The sequence below is a fragment of the Taudactylus pleione genome, unplaced genomic scaffold (assembly GCF_031769625.1).
Source record: "Taudactylus pleione unplaced genomic scaffold, aTauple2 ptg000162l, whole genome shotgun sequence".
Classification (NCBI taxonomy): Eukaryota; Metazoa; Chordata; class Amphibia; order Anura; family Myobatrachidae; genus Taudactylus; species Taudactylus pleione.
This window is the reverse complement of record NW_028284564.1, coordinates 8,078,296-8,103,467: the sequence shown is the minus strand read 5'-3', so window position 1 is coordinate 8,103,467 and position 25,172 is coordinate 8,078,296. Positions and strand designations below refer to the sequence as shown.

The 25,172-nt window shown below is 43.5% G+C and overlaps 1 protein-coding gene across 1 annotated transcript; it reads right to left on the bottom strand.

The window, feature by feature from the left end:
• Positions 1 to 251: 251 nt before the first annotated feature.
• On the bottom strand, positions 252 to 18,254 carry LMNB1 (lamin B1). The gene is made up of 11 exons (XM_088475108.1): positions 17,617 to 18,254; positions 10,331 to 10,487; positions 10,080 to 10,205; positions 8,531 to 8,701; positions 5,390 to 5,515; positions 5,026 to 5,246; positions 4,698 to 4,923; positions 4,518 to 4,622; positions 4,321 to 4,440; positions 2,798 to 2,905; positions 252 to 807 (listed from the first exon to the last, which is right to left on the bottom strand). The coding sequence occupies exons 1-11, from the start codon at positions 17,967 to 17,969 to the stop codon at positions 775 to 777; spliced, it is 1,746 nt and encodes a 581-aa protein (XP_088331234.1). The 5' UTR covers positions 17,970 to 18,254; the 3' UTR covers positions 252 to 774.
• Between the last annotated feature and the right edge of the window lie 6,918 nt (positions 18,255 to 25,172).

Genomic DNA, 25,172 nt, shown 5'->3' with positions numbered 1-25,172 from the left:
AGCTAAAAAAAAAAAAAAACTGCTGAATTCTACTAGTTTACATGGCATGACAGTAAAGGGTTAAAAAAATGAGGGCACCAATTAGGTCTAATTTGGATTAAAACTAAGTTGTGTTTAACTAGTGAAAAATTTTTTAAATAAATGGGCTATTACTGGTGACCGGTTTCCCTAACAGCATAAAATGGATGCTGTAGGTTGAAGCTCACTTACAGTAAATTGATGTATAGAAAAATCAAGAGCCAAGACAGCAATCCTAAAAAGCTTTTTTTTTTATTTCACATAAACCATAATATCAGATTTAAAATAGCTAATTACCCAACCACACTAAACCTAAAAAAATTCCCATAAAACTGCATTTTTCACATAATACAAATAACGCCTTGCATCAAAGCAGAGGGTTAAAATGGTTTAAAAAAAACCTTGGATTTCATGATAGAAAATAAAAACAATTTAGTACAAAAAGCAGAGAGTTCCATGTGCCTCCAAATGCACAGCACCTTTATATAGTCACTTAGGACTGGCTGGTGACAAAAGTGTGGCCTTCACAGTTATTTCACTCCTGAACCATCAGGACCTAACAGTGTACTAACAAGTCAATTCACATTTCTTAATTTCAAAGGTTAAAATAACCAGAATGCCCATTACTGTAATAAAAAAAAGTTAAGGCCATTAACTTGGGCTTTTTGTGTTTAGGTTGTACACTGACAAAATGCAAGAGATGGACATTCTTCCAAAGGCTCAGATCTGTAGACTGGAATCAGGCAGGATATCAGGTTACATTATAGCACAGCGACTTTGGTCTGCTCCCTGTAAGAAAATTGCAAGATTTAGTCCAGACAATTCTAGGATCTCCAACACATATACAAGCACCTTTCCCCTGCTCACTACAGAAGAACCTAGTTTTGCAAACAACTTATCACTGCCCAAGCTCAAGTAAACTGTACCACTTTACAGCAGAAAGACTGACAGTTTGGCTTTGAATTGTTAGGTATTTACTGTATGACTCAGACCAGTGTTTGGCATCAGACAACCTAAGGATATACTGTATTCACAGCATATTTGGGATCATACTTAGAGCGAAATGGAGAACAAGCTGCTGAGCAGTAGAAGTATTCACCATCCTCCCAACATTCTGCCCCATTTGATCAGACTGCACAATATACTACATATGCCATCAGTTAGAACAGGGATGGGGAACCTCAGGCCCGGGGGCCGTATAAGGCCCCCAGAATCATTTGCTCTGGCCCTCTGAGCTTTTTTCTGCTAGCCTCATTTGGCTAGCAGGGTGCCTAGAATAGCACCCTGCAGCCAAAATCTATGCAGCAGTGCCACCAAGAGCATCTTTAGGACGCTCCAGATGGTCACACTGCTGCCCTTACAGCTCCCCGAAGCATCCTGAGGATGCTCCGGGCATTGCTGTAATCACCGGCGATTGTTTCCTCGCCCCTATGTGACATCACACGGAGGGGCGTGGCCTGCACCAGGCCCACGAATAATGTTATATATATCAAAATGGCCCTCGGCAGAAAAAAGGTCCCCCCCCCCTGAGTTAGAATAACCTATATAGAAAGTTGTAGGCAGGATCAAAGTAATTTGTAACTAATCAGCCTCTGAAGTCTCTTCGGAAGCCTATCTGCTCAATACCATAATCCAGAGGTTCCCAAACGCATTCCTCAAGGCACCACAGTTCAGGTTTTAGAGAAATTCATGGTTGTGCACAGGTGGTTAAATCAAATTGACTGAGGTACTAATTAAGTCACCTGTGGTTAAGCATGGATATCCTTAAAACCTGGACTGTTCGGGTGCCTCAAGGACAGTTTGAGAACCTCTGCCGGGATGCTGACGGCTGGGATTCAGGCAGTCAGAATGCCGACCGCCAAAATCCGACACCTGTCAAAATCCCAGCACTGGCATCCCGAAAGTAAGTAGTGGGGTTAGGGGGTGGGTTAGCGTTAGGCACTAGGGGGAGGGAGGGTTAGGGTACCAACCGTCAGGTGTCTATCCCAACAGTCGGGATGCCGGCATCCCGTACCCATACCCCTCTGCCATAACTAAACTAGACACAGATCTATAAAGGACGACATTTCAAAGCAGCCTGGCAGAAGTCTAGAATACTACATTTAGTACTTTCATTTTTTAGTTTAAATACTGGGACATGTGACAGGACTTAAAAATTAAGTCAGCCCTTGCTTCCTATTGGATGCAAGTCTCAATTTAGATACATGAAGGCCAGAAGTATATGTAAACCCCTTCCATTGTGAGTATTTGGTCCTCTCAGCCACATCCATTTCCAACTGGGTTGGAGTAATAAAATAGACATGCAAACACCATAGCCACATTGCAGGAGAATGGTCAGTAATGAAGAGCTCAGTGACTTTCAACATGGTACTACCATAGAAAGCCACTTTAGCAGAGTAGGAGCTTGACCAACTGAATTGCTGGAGCTTCCGAATTAACTTTAAATACCATTATTGTAAAGTGGCAACATCGAGGAGCAACAACCTCTAAGAGGTAGGTCATACAAGCTAAGAACGAGACAATGAAGTTCTAAAGCCATTAAATATAATGTATCCTCTTAACTACAAAGTTCCAAACTGCCTCAGGAATCCATCTCCACACAAGAACAGTGTCCATATTAATGCTCTTTGTTTTAGAATGGGCATGATCGGTTGTCCATACTTTTGGAAAGGTAGCACACAGCCTGAATTCCAACATTCCAGAACATGCTAACAGAATTACTGTGCTGACACAGGATCCATGATCCACAGCAGAAGCTACACTGCAGCTGTCATCATACCTTCCGACTATGTGTTTCCTCCTCAATCTCCACCATTGGCTCTTCTGCCTCCTCTTCTACTTCCTCAGGTACAGTTGTTGTAAAAACAGTGGTTCGCTGAGCTACTTCCTAAACGGGAACGAACAGGTCAGTAAGTTGAACAAGAAGGGGTCCAAATTATACACAACATTCTAGGCAATAGTGAGCGATCACGGTTCATGAAGGCATCCCTTGCAGTCCTCACTTGGGAGCTTATAAACCATGAAGAAAAATAAAAAAAAATGTTGTAGATTAAGTCATTTAATTTACTATAGGACATTGCAGTAACTGCTCAAACAAAATACTGTATTGAGTCAGCCAGGGTCTTTGTGATGAGAGCCAGAATATTGCAATCAAGTTTGTTACACTAAGAGGGGAGATTTAATGATTTATAGGGCATCTAAACTAACGTGCGACTGATGGAGCAATTCAATTGCAGCTTTGTTCGGGCACGCATAGCCACGGTTAAACACATTTCTGCTCACAGCCACTTGAGTTGGCGAGCAGAAATGGGCGATTAGTTGGCTGCTTGGACGCCCAAAGCAGACTTAACAGGGTTAGCTGCGATAACGGCTTTTGGGCATGCACACCCAAACGGAGCAACAATTGAATTGCTTTGTTTGGTTGTCCAAAGACTACAAATGAATTGCCCCTTAAGAGTCCAGTACAAATAGGAAACAATATTTCCAGACTTGTGTGACTAGTGTTAAACAGCCTACCCTCTGCCTTTCCCACCCATGGGTGAATAGAAAGTTGCGGTGACCGATCCCCACCGGGTGAACAGATGCTGTGAGTATGCACACGGCATCTATTCAGTGAGGGGAGAGCTTTGGGGAAGCCTAGCACCTTCTAAGTGCTGGACATGCCCCCAAGTGTGAAGATTTTGGGGCATGTCACAAGGACACACCCACTCACCCATGACCCCTTTCTGGAGCGCATCCACGCACTCAGTCCCCAGACCCTGCCCACAAGCTAGCGGGAATACCATTATCGATAATCTGAGCACCAAATAGTTATAACCCACTTGAACTAAAAGAAAGGAGGCTTCATTACAGTCTTACATGATAATTTGATAGTGCAAAAAAATCTACTATCTGCTCCATTCTGCACAGGTGGAGCGGATATGACTTACTAGCAGGAGGTACCGTACACTTCCAAATGCACTTTTAATGTGTTGACACATACCTATATTCCCCACCCTCAAGTTGGCATGATACCGGCTCGTCAGCCACATTTAACTGGAGCTGAACCTAGATTACATTGAAGTGCTTATCATCCATTAGAAAGCTACCCTCAATATGGACATTACTACACATACTTTAACAGCACTGCACTTGTAGATAAGTTACACTGTAATATGTCATACAAGCCATATATAAATGCTAAGATACTGAAAGCACACTGATTAGAGCCTGTGTATACATAGTCTTCTCTCAGGTTTTGGTGCAGTAGAATATCTACATGTGTCTTCACATTATATGGAAGATGACTGGTGGTACACATACCTCTCCCTGAGGGTTTCTCAACACGACCTTCACATCTTCACCTGTGCCCCAAGAAGTCTGGTTTTTCCATATTAGGTCAGTTGGGGGACTGGAGGGAACTCCAGCATTGGAAGCCCATATCTAGATGGTAGAATAGATTGTGAGAAAGAGGCTGATACTCTGGATCACAAACAAAATCAGACATTCGAGGCACTTACTGTAACAGTCTGGCCTGCTCTGAGTGTGTATCTTGAGGTAAACTTGTAATTCACAGACGTGTCTTTAATGGTCCTAGTGATTTCCCAGCCTCCCAAAGGTTGATCCTGCAAATTAAGACCTTGTGAATAAAACCACACATTGTAGTTGCTTTGTCAAGCAAATGTAGATGACAAGCTTACTTTTTCTGAGCTGTTCTTCAGGCTGATAAATTTGCCATCCACATCCAACTCTTCGATAGAAACATTTCCAGTAGCTGAGGCAGAGTGAGCAATGCTGACACTACTGCTGGCCTCAGACTCCTCCACATCAACCCTCTTCCTTTTTCCTCTGGTGGTTCGCACACTGTGGCTCGAAGAGGCCCGAGATACTGTTACACGAGATGATGGGCTTGGAGAGAGCTTCAGTCTGAAAAGCAGGAGACAGTGCAAGTTATGTATAAAGGCTGCAATAAAATATATCACAATATTGACTAGAAAATACAAGTGGTTAGGTTTCAGTGTTACTTACCTTTCCTCTTCCCCTTCCAGCAGCTTCCTGTATGCACTGATCTCCATGTCCAGGGCCAGTTTAACATCTAAAAGCTGTTCATAATCCAAAAGCTGTTGCTGCATCTGATCTCTTATGTCAGCCATCTCTCGCTCTCGTTCTGCCAGCATTCGACGACAGGAATCCCTTTCCTTCGCTAGCAATTCCTCCAGCTCTTGCATCCGATCATACCAAGCTCTAGACTATAGAAACATTTTAAGAACTCTAGAGCAAAGCTATGTAGAATGCATGTTTCTTCACAATGAATTCTAGCACAAGTGGCTGCGAGTGCCTAACCACTGACTGTCCCCTGTACTAGCATATGGAGGGTCACCTCAATACTTACCTCTTTCTGCAAGTCTGACAGCTGGGCAGTTAGGCTGTTAATGCGCAGGTGGCTTTCCATGAGTTCCTCACGTGTACTGTTCATAGTAGAGCTGTTCATCTCGGAAGACAGTTTGGCATTCTCCAACTAAAGGTGAAAACAAAAGCATGCAAGATTAAAGAGGAAGCATACCAAATATGGACACCACACTGCTGGCGTCACCACCACACAGGAATTGAGCATTTCTAAAGGAAATCATTACAATAACTTTCAAGCAGATTGGGAAACTACCATTAACACTAGCCATACGGAAATCAAGGAAATGTAAAAACAGGTCCCATAACTACTGCTGAACAGCACAACCCTTTTTTTAGTTAATAGAAAGTGCTTAAAATTATTTTAGCAGGTTAATTTCACAATTAATATCAGATTTTCCCAGGCTCATTCTAATCTCTTGAATGGTGCATTAGACAAGTGAAAATCGGAGCATCCTAGAAATGGTTGTGAACGCTCACGTACAGGTATGTTTGATCCTATACACGCCAACTGCCAATTCTCATATGTTACATGCATAGCTCTTCACTGCAAACTACATACAAAGGGATAAGATGGGGGAAGCATTACGTGGTCACCACCATTAATACCCATTTACTACAGGTTTAAAAAGCTACGACTCAGGTCCTGTACATTAGAGGGCTAAATATTCACATTACATAGAATATTTTATTCACATCAGTTCCTGCCCCAGTTGAGTTTAACCTAAATTCCTTACCAAATTTCAAATGTTTTGAAACAGTATATGAAAAAAAAAAACAAAAACAAAAAAAACCTCACCCTTATACTTTGGTATGGTGGAACAAAGACGTAATTAATAGCAGCCTGTGATTATGTGCTGGTTTTTGGCAATTTCATTTTCATAGTGATGGAGGATACTATCAAGCTTGCCTATATGTAACTTTATATTGCACTTCTGATTCATTTACTGGCTCCACAACAAGGGCTTCTGTTAATCATGTTGTGCTATTTGCACAGCCCTCCCACCACCTACATAATTTTATAAACTCAGATTTAAAAGCACATTTATATCTGCCTGAACAGGCAGAGCTTGCTTTTTCCTTTCCTGAAGTTTGAACTGGACTTTCATTTAGAGGTGAAAAGCTGCACCAGACGATATGTGGAATATTTTCGCCTCATTCGCCTGTTTTCTCCATGCGTGACCCTGCTTTTCACCGTATTCAATTGTAAAACAGGCGAAAACACGGATAAACGAATGTAGTTAAAAGCAAAACTAGTGAAAAGTGCAGGTTTTTTTGGGGAAATCAGTCTGTACCCCACAAAAAGCCTAACTGACCTAGGGAATTATAGAAGAGTATTAATAGCCCTAAGAAATGTATATTATGAAGTTATTTTGAGTAAAAGGGTTGCTATATGCATATTTAAAAAAAAAAAAAAAAAAAAAAAAAAAAGTGTTGAAAAATGAGACTCAGCGATGTTTTTTCGGAAAAATAAGTAATGTAGTAAAGTTTGGGGTACTAGTATATTTTGGAGTCTCTAAAGTGCAGATTTAAATACCTTAAAAATACACCTGCAATCCTATAAACACCTGTCTCAACCATACAGCCCCAAAATATATAGCCCCTACTTTTTAACCATTTGCCAACACTTTTTTGCCCCAAAAATGAAATGTATTTAGGGTGTCCAAAGGGTTCTGAACCAAGTCCCAACATTCGTACCCCAAAATATGGATTTTGTACTTCATTTCACCTGCCTTTTGGTGGAGATTTGTTCACCTGTTTTTGCCTATGGAGTTCTCACGCCATGGAATTGAATACGGCGATACTTTGGAAACAGGTGAAAACTGCGCATTAGCGAAACTGTCACTGATTGTGGCTTTTCACCTCTAATTGAATTTGGTCCACAATGTCAAATATTCAAGCACCGCATATTAAAGCTCCTCAACTCAACCCCACTACACCCACCCCCCATTCCACCCTCCCCTTTATCTCATTCACAAGCCTACTTGCTCAATATTCTTTTCCACTTCAACCTATTCTCCTGCAACTCTGACCTTTTGCCTCCATCTCCTCTGCCAATTTACCAGACAGACAAGCCTAGCTGCCCCCTTGCTCATCTGTTCCCAAGTCTTCCTCCATCTAGAACATAAAAGCTCAAACAGGGTCTTCTACCCCCAGGTCTCGCCTGAAAAATGTCCCGCTGAATTTCTGTATGAGATTTGGTCTATTAATTGCATCCATACAGTTAATCTGCTCATCTGTACTCCTATGGCAATTTCTGGCACCTAATATGCTAAAAAATTAAGCACATTAAACAATGTGACAGTTGTGTATGTGATTTGGTGACTCCTTGTCCAATCTGGTCACCTACAATTTTAACCTTGGTAGTCCTCCACACAGAGTAGAAGGAACAGTATACAGGTGGCCAGCTTATGTGCAATGCTGTGTAGCAGGAAGGATTATGCCAATGCTTGGTACGAATATGCAGCTCTACATCAGCAGCAGTGTGATACCTGTAGCACAATTAGCATACATCCAGCATCAGGTGATTGCCATAACTGCTTTAACAACTGACCATGAAGCTACTTGCTGTGTTTAGGGGTTAGATGCTGAAAATGCTATAAGTATCGTTAGAACATTTGAGAACTCAACTGATTTTTACAAAAACATGTTCACTACAACGCATCACCACACCAGAAACCTCCATATCCATGAGTTAAAAACTTCCACCACCCATAAACATGCTTGTACAATTAATACACATTACAAGCAATGATATTTACATACACCCACAGCATGGAAGGAAAGCTTACCTCTGAAGATTATCTGCAGAACACAATATAGTATCTGCGTAATGAAGTGGCGCAAAGTTTGCACCACATAAGGCTATGGATTCAGATTTTTAAACAAAGTAAACAAAATGGGGTCATTAGACCAAGGCATCCTTTTACTTTGTAGACTTTACAGGGTGCGCTCTTTACCTTACTAGATAGCACCTACGTCACTCAAGTCTTCAAAACTACAAGATAAGAGCATGCAAACCAGAAATAGTCCTATAAAACATTACATGGGGGAGACCTATAGTAGAGCCTAAGTATCAAATAGTATGAATGATTTCAGACAAAATTTAGAAGTACACCAAACATGCCTTGGCTTGATAGGTCTGCTCAACCTCTTCTTTATAGAGCTTAATTTGTTCATCCTGCTGGAATCTTATTTCGGTGAGTGCCTGAGCAAGTTTGTGTTCATAATCAATGACCCGACCAGAATCCACTTCTACCAAGCGAGTCTCGTGTCTTCTTCTAGTCTCTTTAATTTCCTGCAAAATAAAAAAGCCCAAAAAGATGTGAGAAGCTAAGTGCAGAAGAGAAAGTTGTGGAACAAGGCAGCCGAGATTAAAACTAACTTGAAGGACTTAACTCTAATTCCTTTCATATGAACATAAACATGTGACCAAATCAAAACTTCTTCATGCACCAACAGACTACAGAAGAACATTGTGACACAGAATCCAGGCTCCAGATTGGCCAATTATCAGATCAGCACAGACAGATAGATTGTGGATATCCACAAGGTAGCGAAGACTACAGGAGTTGGGATAATCGTGCAGGGTCACACTATTGAGGTGCTATTCCATGGCCCAATAGTTCAATCCAGGATTAAGTGTTGATGAAAGTGGCCATCTAAAGAATGCATGTCAACTTCTCAAAAATCAAAGTACAACTATTACCATAAAAAGGGTCTTACTAAATCCAGCAAAATAAATTAGCAAATCAGAAATTAAAATGGAGCTGTGCACTATCCAATGTCTAGTAATATTCAAACCACAAGTGCGATGCTAATCATAAGCACCACACTGCCAGACGACACAAGCTGACAAATAGTCACTTGATAAATTTAAAAAGGAAAGTTTATATCCACTAATACTTTGTATTACGCTACAGAGTTGATGGCTACTATAGATTTGTACCTAGCGACTACAATAAAGTATGTATCATTCTTTATATTTTATTGTACAGGTCAAAAGCTATCTGAAACATTAACCTCTTGAATGCCTAACAAAGCACTTCTAAGCTTGTCCCTAATTATTTTAAAGGACCATTAGTTATACCACCAATACAGAAAATTGTGTGTAATATAAATATACACACTTAGCCCTATATTCCAACAATCAGTCCTACCTTTTATTTGGAGGAGTGCTACAATTACACCGTACATTATATGCACATCAAAAGAGCAAAAAGTTATTTGACATTGTGCACTGGGATTGAATAAACATCATTCAAATCTTTATGGTTACATATTAAAATATTGTATACTAGATATTATATTTTAATAGGTAACCAGAGAGCTGTCCCATACATTTGTTCGATTCCCAGTGCACCATGATAAAAACTTTCATGACCTATACCCAAAACATCCCATTTGTCAATTCTGCACTGAGGATAGTTTTAGGTGTGCATTGCAACTGAACTAAGTAGAGGAAGCAATCATTAATTGCTGCAGTTATTTATCAGGTACTTTGCTGTCATCTCGCCACAAAGGAGCTACAAGCTATGAGTTTTGCACATTCTGTAATCTGATTTTGGTGTTGATTGAGTATTAAAGCATTGCCAGACTTACACATTTAAGTACAATCTTGAGCTATTGATGACATGTTAAGGAGAGCTCTTGCTCTGAAACAAGAACTATATTACCTCTTCATAGATATTTTTACGGAACTCAAGCTCCTCAGTCAGGGATTGGCACCGATTTTCTAAGTCCACTTTCTGCAGCGTTTCTTCACCAAGCTGTGTCTTAAACTTTGCCAAAGCAGATTCAAGCTGAAAGATACAGAACAGATCTTAAGAATTTTTCATGGATTCTGAAGGTCTTGAGTCCACATAAACCGTACAAGAGTTCAACATGGAGAGGAAAGATCCTGAAAAGCTTTAACACAGGCACCTACATGTCCAATCTCAGATCTCAGGTTGTCTACTTCCAGCTCCAGAGATTTCTTTTCACTCTGTGCAGTGATCAGTGCAGCATCTGTAGAGTGGAGAAGAGCCTCATTGTCTCGGAGCTTGGCTTGAATGGAATTAAAGTCTGCTTCTTTCTTTGAAAAACTGTTAAGTAAAACAGGCATTAATAGACTCAAGTCAGAAAAAAAATGCATGCATACAAGAGTCATGTGCATATTATACTTATGTGCATGCCAATATTGAGGTTCATTGAAGGGCTGTAAGTAACCTTTAAGCCCTGTGTATGTCTGATTGCTAGACTATATCACCCAGAATTCAAGTCCCTAGTACCAGCATAAGAACGCGCTTATTTTATAAATTTCTGTCTGGTGGAAGAGGACCACATAGCATAAATAACCGGGTTTCTGCCGGTGCATGCGCACCGACACTTGTCTACATTGCCTGTGAAAGGGACTGACCCGGGTAAGAGTCCCAGGTCCGCAACCCTGCTCTGTACCAGGGTAGGGACTGAGATCCAGGAAATTCACAGGTGGATTAACTCGTGTATTTCCCAGGTCGGTCTGAAAAGGGTATCAGCCAGGATTTTGTCCATATGAGAGTAGGCTCCTATTGCTCACTCTAGCTCCTGCGGCAGGCAGGGCGCCGAAGCTAGAGAGGGCAACCTTGTGCGCGCGCCCGAAAAGGGGGTGTGGTCATGAAAAGGGAGAGTGTGTATAAGAGGCAACCCCTTTTCGTCATACTTGGGGGCGTGCCCGGCACTTACGGACACGCCTGGCAGCCCCCAAGCGCTGCAGAAAGGGAGAATAGATGCTGGGCGCATGCGCCCGGCTTCTATTCTCCGGCAGTGACCGGGTCACCGCACGTTTCTCCACCCTCGGGACACTGCGTCCCGCGGGTGAGGACGGCACCCGCAGGCTGTGTGGGCAGGGAGCTTTTTGCCCTCCTCCCGGAGGGCAGGGTGCTTTTTGCCCTCCAGGAGGGCAGGGCGCCGCGCTAAAACAGCCTAGCGAGAACGCTAGGTTCCCATAGGCATTATTCCAGTGTTTGCAAAAACAGTCATTGGGCGGAATTCAATTGTTTATAGCCCCCATCGTGCCAGACATAGCTATTCAATTGTTGCTCCTGTAGGGCGCGATCAGCTGCCAGCGCTCCATTTCAGCTCGCAGCCCCAGAGGGGTGCGAGCTGACATCGGCGAAAAGTAGCCAATTAGGCGCCCAAACGGCACTTTTCGCGATCGCACCAAGCACTTTGGTCGCGGTGAGCCTATTTACACGGCTAAACCCTACCACTTTGGGCACGATGAGCGAAAAGCTGGAACAATTGAATAGCGGCCCGCGATCTCCCGTCACTTTAGACGGGAGATCCATGCTGCAAAAAAATTGAATTCCGCCCATTGAATTTAACAAAAAAAAAAAAAAAGAAAAACCACACCTAAATGCACCCCAAACATAGTAAAGACTGAGGCCCAGATATATAAATGAGTGATATCATCACTTATAACTAATCTTAAGTGGTGCTCCAACCAATCAGCTCCTGTCATTTTTTTCAAACATGAGTCAGGAGCAGATTTGTTGGAGCACAATTTAAGATTAACAACGAGTGGTAAACTCCTTCATAAATCTGGGCCAGAGTCTAAAAATCCTTTACTTTAATTTCAGTTTTCATATTTACTTTTAAACATCAAAAGGAAATTATGCTACTATCTCTGCACAATTACCAATCACATACTCTGGAAATATGGGCTAGAAAAAAACAACACACACACACGGGCTTGTGCTTAGACGTACACCAGCCAACGCAAAGCAAGGTATCTGTAGTGTGCATGACCACGAAGCTTCATACATCTACAAGCCAATCAGATAGATACTTAAGCACCCTTACACAGGGAGAGGTGGAATAGGGGACTGCAAATACAGACTGAATATTATAAAGGCTTGTTTGCATAATATTGGACGGAGGCAGAGGTGCACCTAAACGCATAAACAACTGAGTAGCAGCATCACTTGTGGGTGCCATTAGTAGAAGGATTTTCCCGATGGCCAGGAAGACCACCACCCTCCAGTCACATTGTAATTGCATTGGTCCGAATGAATACAAAATAAAATCCAACATAGAAACCTCCTTAAATATGAAAGTAAAATGTGATCCAAATACAACATTGCACATGTACTGAAAAGGTTTAGACAATCAAAGTAAGGAAGTTTTACAGAGACAACTAATTTTTCCATAATCGGAGGGGCGATTCAATTGTATTTGCACGCACGACCGCACCTTATCCCCCATCTAAATAGACAGGGCAAGTCATTTTGTTTTTCGCATCTCGCATCCAAATAGTAGTTTTACACGGCAAAACCCGGTTTAAAAGGTGCATACACGGTCAGATATGTCAGATGAATGATTTTTTTACTGTGTTAAAATGAATGGAAATTGTCCAAAACTGACTGCAGACACATCAGATGGGAGTGCGCATTGTTCACTGTTTCCCACATCAGATATGAACGATTTCTAAAATAGTTATCGTTCAGATCTGGATAAAAATCTGACCGTGAGTATGCACCACTATGGTGCATACATACGGTCAGATAGGTCAGATGAACGATTTGCAAACTATCTGCAAAAGATTTGCAAATGATTGAACGATTTCAGCCTGTATTAAAATGAATGGAAATTGTCCAAAACTGACTGCAACCACAGATGTCAGATATCGCTATCTGACAAACGGGAACGCGCATCGTTGCACGCGTCAGATTTTTCTTTCAGATATGAACAATTTTTAAAATAGTTATCGTTCAGATCTGAAGAAAAGTCTGACCGTGTATGCGCACCGCAAGTCTTTGATTAGGGAGCCCAAATCCAGGACTTTTCTGCCCAAATCCAGGACTTTTCTACCACCTCAGGAATATGAGAGCAGAAATGTGTCCACCCACAGTATTCACGCCCACATGGAGCGTCAACTGAATTGCTCTGTCATGCGTCCATTATCGAAGCACAGAAAATAACCGAATTACACCCCAAATAATCAAACACATTTAGTACTTTTAATTCAGTTGTATAAATTTACCATTTTGAGAATAAGCTTGAGATTAGAAGTGTTGCAACTCACAGATAACATCCAAATTTGTTTTAAAGCCAGTAAAGGTTTAGTTGCCAGTACTAAGACTGTGTAGCGTGGATAACACTGTTTGGGCGCGCTATAACAATTGAATGCCGCCCTACCTCCCGTATAAAATGACAGGAGATCGCGGGGAGCTATTAAATTGTTGCTGTTTTTCGCACTGATTGCGCCCAAAGTGGTCGGGTTTAGCCCCCTGGGGCTGCGAGCTGAAATGGTGCACTGGCAGCTGATCGCGCCCAACAGGACCAACAATTGAATAGCTCCTGACGGGCACGTAAAGTGGCGAAACAATTGAATACCACCCTCAGGTGGAGAATATAGATGTCCAATACATTACTCACAGCTGTAGGATGGGCTTTGATACAAAAAAAAAGCCCAATGACCTCAAAAGGTGACATTATGTATTGATCATTTGCAATATTTTTATTATACAATGAAAGATTGTCAGGTAGTGAAGTGTGACTTATCAGAATCTAGCACATATGTGGCACCACTTAAGGAATTCTCCATCTTCAGACTTCCATTTAATAAAAATCAATTAGGGGGGCTGTTAGGATCAAATACTGCAGGCTACAGATAGATATGCACCTACCCTATACAGAGATTACTTTAGCTGTGGGAGAGGTCATTTACTCAGGTCTCCAGACAACAGGGTGCAATTTCTAGTAGCTACAAAGGCCATGTTTTGCACAACTGTGTTGATTTATATCTGGCAGAACCCAAATCATAATAAGGTCAAAATAACACCACGCCTCAAAGTAATTCTACTTAACCAATACTAGGGTCAATCCAATTAGGTGAGAACTGTGAGTTGCCATTTTCTCTTGGAATTTGCATAGCGAATTAACTTTGCAATCCAATTAGCAACTCGCACTGAACCAGTCAGACTGAATTCGCATTTTTCCCCATTTGTACCTCCCTGAGGGCGAGAGAAAAAAAAGGAAATGTTTTAATTTTAAAAGGTTAAAGTGTTGGGACACTGCTGACCCCCTTGGACATCCTCCCCTAATGTCCAGTTAGGAAATTAGAAGTTTCCAATTAGCTTAGTACAATAACTACATAGTTTTGGGGGTAGAAAATAAAAAAAAAATAATAATTTAGTTTACACTCCCCAAATTTCATTAAAATATATATTTTTTTTAATTAAAATTTGTTAAAAAAAAAAAAAATGCCCTCGAAGTACCCCAAAATTATTTTTTTTTGCATTTTGTTTAAACTTTTTTTTTTTTTAAATACAAAAAAAATCTATCACAAATCAGCCATTTGACACTATTTAAAAACTTCAGTACTTTCACAATGCCCACAGTCCTGCTAATGAAATTATCAAGTTGGGGAGGTCCAGAAGGGTCTCCACTTGGTCATACACATCTCATCACATTTGACAGTCAATTCGCAAACCTTCACTGCGAGTACTGCAAATAGCTAATTTTAATTGGATTGGAGAATTCTCAGGTGTGCACATCTGTGCAAAGTCTGCGAGTTTCAGGAAAAAACAAACAAACAAAAAAAAACTTGCTAGTCGCATTTTACACCCAATTCAATTGACCCCTTAAACTATCTGGCAGAGAACTACTAACTGGAATGCACTAATTATGCTCAGCAGGTATCTGATGCAAGTCAACAGGACTTAAACAAGACCATTATACACTAGATAGCAGTACTGTGATTTGCTGCCATATGCACAATGCAGCACCTTAGGAATTCAGTTTTAAGCACCTACCTAAAGTCATTTCATAAGCAGATCTGAAGACATGCATGGTTGTTAGTTTTATAGCAAGTGCACTTCAGCTGTGAAAGATCACATTACAAACTGGGCCTCCTTCAAGAAGCAGCTGCCACAGCAAATTGTGCAGTATGTCAGACAGCCCGGCCATCAGCTGAGATTGCAACTGAACAAGCACAAAGCAGCACCCCATTACAATTTCATAGAAGGCAAATTTTGAGTTGTCACTTATTGTACCCTCATTTGTAGGAGACAAACCTACTATAAATTGGGATGCATTCCATCTACATATTGTACAGAGACAACTTTATGTCACATACAGAAGAGTTCAAATGTGAGCGCCCAATGCTTCCTAGGTTGTTTTATACTCCGACCTCGTAAGTGATGTTCATTTAGTCAGACGAAGCGCCCAGGTATTCCAGAGCAGAAAGCTATGCAATCTATTACTGGTGTAGTCAATTGCATGTGGTGCTTTTTAATGGAATGGCAGTTTTACACTAGGCTATACAGCTTTGGAAACTAAAGGTGTAGGCATTAGTAAGGACAGTGGTGACGGGGTTTCTTTATACAGACTATAGCAAGCCAAACTACCCACCCTTGCATCACAACAAAAGACAAGCCAACTATAGCTTCAGCACACTGGGGTAATTAATATATCTGTCTTAATAAAAGCCATGATTAAACAAGTCGTTTGCTTTGATTGCTCTTTTATGAGAGTTCTGGCTTGGCAAGGTGAGCTGAGGTCATGCGTCCTCCATCTGCTACTAACTAACATGAATACAGCTGCTGACCTGTGCTGCACTTTTAGTCTAACCCAGTGGTTCGCAAACTATCCTCAGGACCCCACACAGGTCACATTTTGTAAGTCACCCAGCAGGTGCACAGGTGTCATTACTCACTAACATTTTAAAAGATCCATGGGTGGAGCTAATTATTTCACTTGTGAATCTGTGAGGAGACCTGGAAAACATGCACTGTTTGGGGTCCTGAGGACCAAGTTTGAGAACCAGTGGTCTAACCCGTATTCCTCTTCACAGCATAGCAGTTACCAGTCTCCACAATCCACTAACACACTGCAAGTAACAACACCTCAAACCATTTGTCAACTCATCCAAAGCACATTGAGCAAATTAAAAGAATTTACTGACCATTAGCAAACCTGGGAAGTTGCCACATGGCAGGATATTAATAATCTCATATCCAGCTACACAAAAGTAAGCATGTACACGATTACATCATCTTACAATAGTTAAGTTAAGGTTAGTGGCAAATGCTGCAGAGTTTCAGTAGTGAGGGGTGCTGGGGAAGAATGTTATTTATATAGCACTTTTCTCCTAAAGAACTCAAAGGGCGTAATTCAATTCATTCCAGCCCCTATCGCGCCCGACGGAGCTATTCTATTCTTGCTCCTGTCAGGCGCGATCAGCTACCAAACGCTACACTTCAGCTCGCAGCCCCTGGGGGATGAGAGCTGAAATGTGCGAAAAGTGACATGTTTGGGCGCCCAAACATCACTTTTCGCGATCGCGCCCAGCACTTTGGTCGGGTTTAGCTGCTTTACACGGCTAAACCTGACCTCTATGGGCGCGATCAGTGTGAAGAATGGCGGCAATTGAATAGCGGCCCGCAATCTCCTGTCACTTTAGACGGGAGATCCGGACCGCGTAATCAATTGAATTCTGCCCAAAGTGCTCTATAGATTGTAAGCTTGCGAGCAGGGCCTTCCTACCCATATATCTGTTATTACCCAGTTTTGTTCTATTAATGCTTACAATTGTAAAGCGCAACAGAATATGCTGCGCTATGTAAGAAACTGTTAATAAATAATTTGCCTTTACAGTGTCTGTGACCCATGGAGGAGCGTTAGGATTCAGCAGTAAATTAAAAAAAAAAGGGGGAGGGACACCCACACCCAACTCACTGTCAGGATGTTCCTTACCCTCCAACACAATACGCTCTGCTCTAAGCCAATCACTTGCAACGCTAGACAATCTTCATTAACCCTTCCCAGTCACCACAAAGCCCTGCTAGCAGCCACAGCATGTGATTTAGTACAGTGCTTTACAAGTCACTCCCCCCCTCCCGATTATACCGCCTAGTAAGCAAATACAAAATGGTGTTTGCCAAAGTTTACGTCCAGCAAGATATCTGTGATGTAAAAGGTGATTGCTGATCCCATCTGTCACACGCCGGCAGCACATAGCTCTGAGTGACCGCTCTCCCCGTGTGTCAGCGAGAGCTACATACACACACACAGCGACACACTGTAGCCTGCAGCCAGACATGAATGAAGCGGGGGGATGGGCGGATACTACAGCAGCAGTCCCAGGATCACACCGGCTCTCCCGGTTACAGAGCGACCATACAGCTCATCACATGGGTGCCCAGACCCGAGCACTGCTGTGCATGAGCCGGGAACCCGGGCGCCTCTCACCTGAGCTGCAGAGCCTCGTAGTCTCCGCGGACCTTGCCCAGCTCTATCTGCAGAATAGCCCTCTCCCGGGCGGTGTCGTCCAGCATCTTCCGGGCGTCCGCCAGCTCGGTCTCGTAGAGCTCCTTCAGGCCGCTGACCTCCAGGCTGCGCACCTCCTCCCGCTCGGTGACCTGCAGCTGCAGCACGCTGTTCTCACTCTCCAGGCTCCGCACCTTGTCTATGTAGACGGCCAGGCGATCATTCAGCTGCTGCAGCGCCTCTTTCTCCTGCAGGCGGGAGATGCGGGTCGGGCTGAGCGGGGTACTCATGCTGCTGCGCCGGCTGGAATGCCGGGTGGGGGTGGCGGTCGCCATGGTCTGGAATCTGCGGTGACAGTGGGCTCCACGTGAACTGACCGGCTCCTACAAAGTAACTTCACACAGCAGAACGGCGGCTCCAGCGACCGCAATGCTCCGCATAGACCGCGGCGAGTACGGCAAGCTCCGTGGAGCGCGCAGGGGACCCTGGGGCAGAGATAACGGGCAGCCCGCGCACAATGAGCCGGTCAGAGCAGCAGCGATCTCCCCGCCAGCAGCGCAGGCGAGCGGTAGGTTTGGCCTCAAAATGGCGCCAGAATAAAAACATGTGGTTCCCTCAGAGCCAATGAGAGAACGCGAGACTCAGTCTGATTAAATTCAAATTAGAATGCGGGGGAGAGTGGGGGGAGGTGAGGCGGGAGCTGCACTCGCTTACAATGGGAGGGGGGCAGGGAAGCGGCAGCCAGCCCAACCCAGTCCCAGGGTTTCACCTCAGAAACTGCAGAGTGCATCGTAGTATTGTGCTTTGTGTGCACTCAGATAAACCTATATTTTATTACTATACTGAATGGCAGCAGCTAAACCCCGTTTATTTAAAAAGCAAATTCCTATTTAAAATGAATCTATATACTGATTAATTTTTAGTCCGGGAGTTATGGTACATACAGACATAACGATCAGCCAGCATACGGTATCGCTGGCTGATCGTCCTGCACCCTCCCTGGTGTACTGGATAATCGATATCGAACATCCAGCACACCACCAACTCACTGACGACTATAGCGACCCGCGATCAACGATCGAGGGTCCCTATAGTAACCTGCTCGATATCGAGCAAGTTGACCTGCCTGCACGGACGATATCGCTATCGTCCATACGTGGCCACGCATCGCTGGTCGATGGTGAGTTGGAAGGCACCATTTAAATGACTGATTTGAACGATAGTGATATCGTTCAAATCGCTCATTTAAATCGATGTGTGTATGCATCATTAGGGCTCTATGACTACCAGAAGATATCAGTATATATTTAATTGCATCATAACAATGTGATATATATAGTAATGTCTTGTAGCAATTCAGAAAAACAGCCCCTCACCAATCCTGACAAGCAGTGTGAAACATAACATATGGAAGCTTGATAAGTCTTCTCACTGAGCATGCATCGGCAGTGCCTTGGGCTTCAGAATCCGCCTAGGTCACTGGGCTGGTGCAGGACTCAAGGAGCAGGAGCAGTGAACTTCACTGTCAACTCCCCTTTCGCCTTGTCTTTATGGCGAAATTAAATTGAGAAGTTCTTCTATGAATCATTCTCCCTATACTAGTGTATGGGGAAGCAATTCTAGCATTAATCAGGGGCTCTGCTAGAGAAATCTTATGCTGGGTACACACTAGACGACACAGCAATCTTGCCGATGGTCGGGGCAATTTACCTTTGCCTCGGACTATGCAAGATTGCCAGTACACATTACAAGATTTAATGGATGATGGAACGATGTGTCGTTCCGTCCTTCATTAATACCCCTTTTCCAACTAAATTCCGGGTCTGACCCGGAGTTGGAACAAAGTTCCTATTCGGATCAGACCCCGAATTTTGCCGGCGCCGACTCGGGATATTCCCGAGTCAGCGCCGCTCACACCGCATTCGGGCCTGCATAGACCCGGCTTTTGCGGAGTGAAAGTGGTCGCTTGGAGATGACGTCATCTCCAAGCGCCACTGAAGCCGGACCAATCGGCCGGCTAGCAGCGCGCTCCAGGTCATTGTGACCCGGAGTGCGCTGTTCTCACAGCAGGGTTTCACGGGCTGCCCCCGTGTTAAACCCTGCTAGTTACCTGGGTTGGATTAATAATAATAATTTTATTTATATAGCGCTTTTCTCCTATAGGACTCAAAGTGCTTTACATTTACAGTACAAAATACAAAATAAGCTTAAACAAGGGACATTAGTGAAATGCTTGGGTAAATAGGTGAGTCTTGAGTCTATTTTTGAAGGATTCTAGAGTGGAGGCCTCTTGAACTGTGCGGGTAAGTGAGTTCCAAAAGGTTGGAGCCACAAAACTGAAAGTTCGACCCCCAGACGAATTCCTTGAGATTATAGGTACTGTTAATAGTCCTTCATCAACAGATCGCAGTAACCGAGTGGGACAGTAAGGAATCAGAAGCTGCTTCACGTACCCTGGGCCATGGTCATGAAGGGCTTTGTAAGTTATTAATCCAATCTTGAAAGCAATTCGCCATCTGATAGGCAGCCAGTGAAGGGAGTAGAGAATGGGTGTTATGTGGCTGGGACGGGGCTGGTTGGTTAATAGCCTGGCAGCTGCGCTTTGTACTATTTGCAAGCGGTGTAATTCTTTTGCTGGGAGACCAAGGTAGAGGGCGTTGCAGTAGTCTAGACGTGATGATATAAATGCATGTATGACTTTAGGCAGATCTTCTGAGGGAATTAAGTGCTTGATTCTGGCTATGTTCCTCAGATGAAAGAATGAGGATTTGATTGTGGCTGATACCTGATGTTTAAGTGTCAAGCTACTATCCAGGACAAAACCAAGATTCCGCACATGGTTAGTGTTTTGTAATTCTGAACCCCCAAGCGTAAGTCCTGTTGGTTGGCTATGCTGTAGCCCTGTCCTGTGACCTATCATAAGAACCTCTGTTTTATCAGGGTTCAGTCGCAGCCAACTGGCACTCATCCACTCCTGAAGCTCAGCTAGGCAGCCATTTAGGGTTGTTATTGGGTCCTTTGTACCTGGAGCAAAGGACAGGTACAATTGTGTATCATCTGCATAGAAGTGGTAGACCAGGCCATGACGTCTGATTATTTCACCCAATGGTAGCATGTATACTGCAAAAAGCATGGGAGAGAGTATAGAACCCTGTGGGACACCGCATTGAAGTGACACTGGTGATGAAGAGTTTACTCCAGAAGAAACTCTCTGTGACCTGCCCGGCAATCCAACCCACTCCCCTTTTACACCAGGGAGCTGCCCGGTTTAACCCTTCAAAAACCAGTGTTTTAGCTCCGGTGTAAAAGGGGTATAATATGCACTGCACCACATGCAGTGCAGGCAGATCTGAAGATGCGATGAACGATGCACGGGAGCACGCAATAGTGCATATACACTGGATGATGTGGAAGATTTGTCATTCCGATTCACCTCAAAATGACAAGTCGTCCAATATATATATCGTCTAGTGTGTACCCAGCCTAAACTTCTCCACGGTAACCCCTTCTCTGAGTACGCAGAATCAGTGAAAAGCCCTGTTTTCTGAAGTGTTTTGTGAGACAGGTAATTTCACTGCTGCATATATAGACCCCATAGTTCTATGTCACATAATTGTTTAGGCCTTAAGCTGATACACACTGATACATAGTTTATTGCCGGGTGTGTACAGTGGATATGTCTGTAAACGACGTCGTTCACAGACATATCCGTTCTGCTGTGCAGCATAGCAGATGGCCGATGTATATCTGAAAGATATATCAGTCATCTGCTGGTGTGTACAGACCGCTGCTGATCGCCCATACACATTCTGCAGGGACTCAGCGGTGATTGACAGCTCAACTAAGCGGACAATTTAAATGCCCGCCCAGTTGAGTTGTCAAGCCTGGCACATCAGGCAGACGATTGGTAAGTGTGTATACACTTACCAATCATCAGATGGGTAGGCCAAGTGTTTACCCAGCTTTACAGATGTGTCCTTATACATCTTTGCTGCAGTGACGCTACAAAGCCTCTTTCAGTGTGCCAGGTCCTGTGAGACTCTGCTAGTGCTGGGCAATGCGATGCGCTGTGACTAGGATGCACTAGCAGACTGCTGATTAATTTGATATGCGACACTTGTATGTCTGTGTGCAACTTATACCCTTTTCCACGAAAATTCCGAGTCTGACCCGGAGTTGGAACAGGGTTCCTATCCGGATCAGACCCAGAATTTAGCCTGCGCCGACTTGGAATATTCCCGAATCGGCGCCGCTCACACCGCAGTCGGGTCTGCTAGACCTGGCTTTTCCGGCGTGAAAGTGGACCCTTGGAGATGACGTCATCTCCAAGCGCCACTGAAGCCGGACCAATCTGCCAGCTTGCGGCGAACTGCAGGTCATCGAGACACAGAGTGCACCGTACACACAGCAGGGTTTCACGGGCTATGCCCGTGTTAAACCCTGCTATTTACGTGGGTTGGATTGCCGGGTCACTCGACCTGGCGATCCAATCCTCACCCCTTTTACACCAAGGAGCTGCCCGGGTTAACCCTGCAATAACCCGGGTTTTAGCTCCGGTGTAAAAGGGGTATTAGTTTCTAAATCTGTATACAAAATGCTACAATGTGGCAGCAGCAGCTTTTTTCAATTTGTGGTTCATATACAGACAGGTGCACACAGATATACAAGTGTTGCATATCAAATTTATTAGCACAGTCTGCTGGGGCATTCTAGTCGCATGACATTACGACTTGGGGCCAGATTCAATTAGCCGCAAAAAGCGCAGTTTTCGCCTCATTCGCGTGTTTTGAGGCAAAGTTATCGCTTGCTTACTCAATGCGCGCACCCGCTTTTCACCCTATTCAATTGTAAAACAGGCGAAAAGCCGAAAACGCATATTGGCGAATGCAGTGAATAGCGGAACTGGCAAAAATGTCCGTTTTTTGGGGGGAAATCAGTCTGTACCCTTAATAAAGCCTAACTCACCCTGGGAATAGAAGTGTATTAATAACCCTAATAAAAGTAATTAGGGTACTTAAAGTGAGTCAAAGTGCTGTTATATGCATTTTTGCATAAGTGTGGAAAAATGATGAAAAGGAATTTTTTTGGGGGGGAAATAACTGCTGTAGTTAAATTGGGGGTACATGTAAATGGGTTCTAGTATATTTTTGTGTTTATAAAGTGCATTTTATTTTTATTTTTTAAAATACACCTGCTGCAGCCACCTGCAGTCCTAAAAACACCTGCAGTCCTACAGCACCCCAAAATACCTGTCCTAGTACTTTAGACCCATTTTCCAAACTTTTAAAATTTTCGCCCCAAAAATGACATGTGTTTTTAGGGGTGAATTAAGATAATTTTTTTCAATTTTAAGCATAATTAGTCATTAGGGGGGTGTCCAAAGGGTCTTGAATCAAGTCCCCACATTTGTACCCCAAAATATGGATTTTGCACTTCTTTTCTCCTGCCTTTGGGTGGAGAAACTTTTTCGCCTGCTTTTGCCTATTGAGTTATCGCCAAGGCGAAAACATCCTGTAATTGAATAGCTTGATATGTCGGAAACAGGTGAAAACCGCGCATTGGCGAAAACTTTTTGCGGATCACCGCTTTTCGCCCCTAATTGAATATGGTACTTAGATGCATTTTCTGCAAAAAAAGATGCCCTGCGCTAGCAGAGTCTCTCGGGACCTGACAGCTCACTCACGCAAGGAAAGTCGCACTGCGTGGCGTATTGAGACTAGATGTATGAGGACACATCTGTATTTAAAATAAAAAAATGTATATTATAAATTGATATTAATCAGTTATACTGAAAACTATTATCATTTTGTAACTATACACTCGATGAGCCAGTTATTGACTGGATCAGCCAATTATAGGCTGGTCAGGCCAATCATTGCACAGTGTATAGCCGCGAACGTGCAGCAATATCGGTCTGTCGGCATGAGAAAACCTTACAGTATGCTCGACATTTGCAATAATTTGTGTTCGGATATACTCACCATCAAACAGACGGACCAATTATCTTACAGTGTATGGAAATATAAGATAATTGTTCTGTCTGATGATGAGTTTGAGGTGTAACAAGGGTTGATAGTGCCTAGGGCAAATAAAAAAAATGTTGCCCCTTGGAAACTGTACTTTAAAATTCTTATATTGGTACTCAAATAAACGCACAATGGAGACCCAAATTAGAGGCTTTAGGGATTGTGAAAGTATGAAATTAAATAAATTAACTTTTTTTAAATTCTCCTGTCACCAGTTTAGACTCAAATGTTAGGCCAGAATCAGCTACTAAAATTCTCAGACTATGCCACTGATTCTGCACTGCGTCTCTGTGTAGCCTAACCCTCCCGGTTAGTGTCTAAACCTAACCCTCCCCCCGTAGTGCCTAACTCTAACCACCGCCCCCCAGTGGTGCCTGACCCCAGAGCCATAACTAGACTTTTTGGTGCCCTGTGCAAGAGAGAGCATTGACGTCCCCCCATTCTTTAAATAAGGACATAAGATAGTGCACCTGAAAAGGGCCATGGCCTCATGGAAAAGGGACAGGGAAGATATAGGGGAGGCCAGGAGATGCTAAGAGGAAGCTACAAGTGAGAATGATAATAAACAGGAAAATTGACAGGCCCAAACAGCTCCCCCTGCCCTGCGGTGCCCTGTGCCATGGGACTGGTCAAGTACCCTAGTTACGGCCCTGCATGACAATAACCCTCCCCCCTATAGAGTGCCTAACCCTAAACTCCCCCCCTAAAACCTAACGCTAACCCCGCTATGCTACCTAAATCTAACATTCCCCCCGCGGCTATCAGCTAAGACATCCCCGGCTTACCTCGTTACGGCTGGCGTCTGTCTGTATTCCGGTGTCGGGATTAAGATAGGTATTTAGACGCCTGTCTTAAGTCCGGAGTTGGGCTTCCACCGTCGGGATTTAGACTGGCAGCATCCCAACCGCTGGTCTGCTAACTACATCCCCAGACGCATGCACAGAAACATGATCTGTGTGCATGCGACATCGATATTTATTATTATTATCTTTTATTTATATGGCACCACAAGTATTCCGCAGCGGCTTACAGAGTACATAAGCTAATAAGTGAACAAGAAACAAGTAAATTACATTACAGGACAAGGACATGATTTATATACATTGCTGCAATAGCGATTAAAACACAATAAACAGCAGGGAGTTAGCAGTCAAGTGTTAGGTGCCCTTGTGGGGAGTAAGGAGGAGAATAAAGTGTAAGTAGAAGCACATGAGGGAAGAGGTCCCTGCTCGTGAGAGCTTACATTCTAAAGGGGAGGGGCAGACAGACAGGTGTGACACAGAAGGGGTAGATAGGGAGGTAAGAGCATGAAGGGCTTAAAGGAGAGGAAGCAGATGTACAGTAGAACATCTGTGTCACGATCTGGCTAAGGTGATTCTCTGCCACGGGATTAGAAGACGTGGACCCAGGTTGAGGAGGGTACAGGAGGCGAGGGGCCTGGATTAGTGACTACCTCAACAACCAGTACCGGATGTTGGTGAGACCTGACCAAAGCCGTGGAGTCTAACTTAC

Excerpts from the sequence above, each read along its gene's own strand:
- LMNB1 (XM_088475108.1), bottom strand. The coding sequence starts at position 17,969 with ATGGCGACCGCCACCCCCACCCGGCATTCCAGCCGGCGCAGCAGCATG. Across the intron at positions 5,516-8,530 it reads AGCAGACCTATCAAGCCAAG|TTGGAGAATGCCAAACTGTC; the intron begins GCATGTTTGGTG and ends TTTCACCTTTAG. Across the intron at positions 808-2,797 it reads AGGAAACACATAGTCGGAAG|GGAGCAGACCAAAGTCGCTG; the intron begins GTATGATGACAG and ends ATTTTCTTACAG.